The sequence below is a fragment of the Myotis lucifugus genome, unplaced genomic scaffold (genome assembly GCF_000147115.1).
Source record: "Myotis lucifugus unplaced genomic scaffold, Myoluc2.0 scaffold_101, whole genome shotgun sequence".
NCBI classification, from domain to species: Eukaryota; Metazoa; Chordata; class Mammalia; order Chiroptera; family Vespertilionidae; genus Myotis; species Myotis lucifugus.
In genome coordinates this window covers 2,840,523-2,843,068 of record NW_005871149.1, presented here as the reverse complement: position 1 = coordinate 2,843,068, position 2,546 = coordinate 2,840,523, and the positions used below count along the sequence as shown (strand labels likewise).

At 61.8% G+C, this 2,546-nt stretch overlaps 1 protein-coding gene across 1 annotated transcript in view; it reads left to right on the top strand.

The window, feature by feature from the left end:
- Positions 1-2,546, top strand: part of LOC102420033 (chymosin-like) — a 20,188-nt gene that overhangs the window by 3,850 nt on the left and 13,792 nt on the right. The window contains 4 exon segments of the mRNA XM_023757016.1: positions 3-50; positions 832-949; positions 2,107-2,139; positions 2,142-2,224. Coding sequence (XP_023612784.1) covers positions 3-50; positions 832-949; positions 2,107-2,139; positions 2,142-2,224 — 282 coding nt within the window.

Here is a 2,546-nt window from a genome sequence, read left to right as displayed (position 1 = left end):
AGTACCAGGCCGGGAAGGTCGCCAGCGAGCCCCTTTTCAACTACCTGGATGTGAGTGGCTCTCCACCCCCACAGGGTGCCACGGACACCCCACCCCCACCCGCCTCCTCCTCCCCTGTTGGAGGAACCGAGTCCCTCAGGACATGGAGGCCACATCCCTGGCCCTGGGTCAGCCTTGCAGTGCTGGGCTCTGAATGACAGGCATCCTGCAGACAGCAGCCCTCGGGCCCGTTGTCTGTCCCGGTCCAGCCTCATCCCCTCATTCCGGGACCAGGGGGCCCTGCCTCACTGGGGCTCCGGGGGGATGGGCCGCTGCTGGTAGGAGGGACCTGGGCCCCATGCCTTCCTGGAGCCCGACTCCCTCTCACCTGTCACTCTCTGCAGGAAACCCAGCCCTCTCTTCTGTCTCCTCTCCTTACTGAGGTCATCCTCACGCCCGCCGGCTCTAGTCCTGGCCCGTGGCGAGGAGGTGTGGCAGGGGCCGCATGGCGGCACCTGGGGTCTCTCCCAAGCTGGGCCCACCTCTCTGCCCCTGCTCCCGGCTGGGTGGCCCGGTGTCCCTCCTAGGCAGGACTTAAACTTCAATCCGATGTCTGCTGCTGGGGCTGAGGCCAGCAGGCTCATGGCGGGGGTGGGTGCCCAGCGTGGGGGCTGAGACCCCTCCCCCTCCCTCCCCAGGGAGCCTCCTGTTCCTTTCCCCTCGACTTCCCAGTTTCTGGGCAGAAAGCACGGCGCCCACGAAACTGAACAGGCTCCATGCCCATGTCCCCCTCCCCTGCATGCTGTCCCCTCCCCCGCACGCTGTCCCACTGAGCCTGTGCCCCGCCCGCAGTGTCAGTACTTCGGGAAGATCGCCATCGGGACGCCGCCCCAGGAGTTCACCGTGGTGTTCGACACCGGCTCCTCCGACCTCTGGGTGCCCTCCGTCTACTGCAAGAGCAATGCCTGCCGTGAGTGACCGCCCGCCCCACCCTCGGACCGGGCCGCTGCCTGCGGGGGGCAGCTGGCCAGCGGGCCATGTGAGGCGCAGGAGGCTGGCGCTGACCCCCCAGCCTCCCGTGTGCCAGGTCCGCCCTCAGCCCCGGCAAACGGCCACTGACCGGGAGGGGTACACATCTCGGGGCTGACGTATAAACCCGCAGCTGGAGGTGGGGGAGCGTGAGTTTTTGTTTTGCCTCCACCAGAAGCCGAGGCCAGCTGCGTCCTCTCCTGGGCCCTCAGTTTTCCTTCCTGTGTAATGGGCTACGTCAGGCCAGGGGGTGCCGGCCGAATGGAGAGAGCGGCCTCTCACCGATGAGAAAACACATTGGACATCTCATCTATTTCCCAACAGTCCTGGGCAGTGTGTGCTCTTTTCACCCCATTTGCCAGATGAAGGAACAGATTCAGGGAAGGAGAGAGACTGGCCTGCGGTTGCAAAGCTGATGGGCGGCCGCAGGGGAGGCGGTTTTTTCTCTCTTATTTTTTTTATTTTTTATTTTTAAAATATATTTTATTGATTTTTTACAGGGAGGAAGGGAGAGAGATAGAAAGTTAGAAACATCGATGAGAGAGAAACATCAATCAGCTGCCTCCTGCACACTTCCCACCGGGGATGTGCCCACAACCAAGGTACATGCCCTTGACTGGAATCGAACCTGGGACCTTTCAGTCTGCAGGTCGACGCTCTATCCACTGAGCCAAACCAGTTACTGCTCTTATTTTCATTTGGAAGCCACACAGGTAGCCCTGGTCTCAGAGAGGTGGGTCCAGCAGCCAAGGATAATTTTCTTTTTTAAAAAAATAGATTTTTATTGATTTCAGAGAGGAAGGGAGAGGGAGAGATAGAAACATCAATGATGAGAGAGAATCATTGGCCAGCTGCCTCCTGCACCCCCCTGCTGGGGATTGAGCCCACAGCCCGGACCTGTGCCCTGACAGGAATCGAACCGTGACCTCCTGGTTGGCAGGACGATGCTCATGTCCTCTCCTGAGCCGGCTGGCCGGGCGAGGATCATTTTGTTTGTTGAACTCGGGGCTCAAGAGAGAACGGGCTGCTCACAAGGCCCGCGGGCGCTGGCGAGGGCGAGGAGACCCAGGGCCCCTCTGACCCGGCTCTGTGTTCCAGAGAACCACCACCGCTTCGACCCGGCCAAGTCCTCCACTTCCGGGACCTGGGCGAGCCTCTGACCATTCAGTACGGCACGGGCAGCATGGAGGGCGTCCTGGGCACCGACACCGTCATTGTGAGTGGGCCCGCCCACCTTCCCACCCCACCCGCTTCCTGCCCAGACACCTGCTCTGGCGGCCGCCCCTCCCTGTGGGGAGGACGGCCCCTGGGGACAGCGAGGGGGCAGGAGCCCTGAGGTGGCTCAGAGGAGGCGGGGCCGTGTCCCGTGCCGGCTTTTCAGGGACGTGGGCAGGTTAATAGGCTACTTGGGAGTTAGCCCTTGGGAGGGTCACGGAGTGATCGACACGGAGGGGCGAGTGCTGGAAGATGCCCAGCATTAGGGTCATGTGGAATGAGGTGCAGGCGCCATCAGTCCATGAAAATGAGGAGGTTGCCGA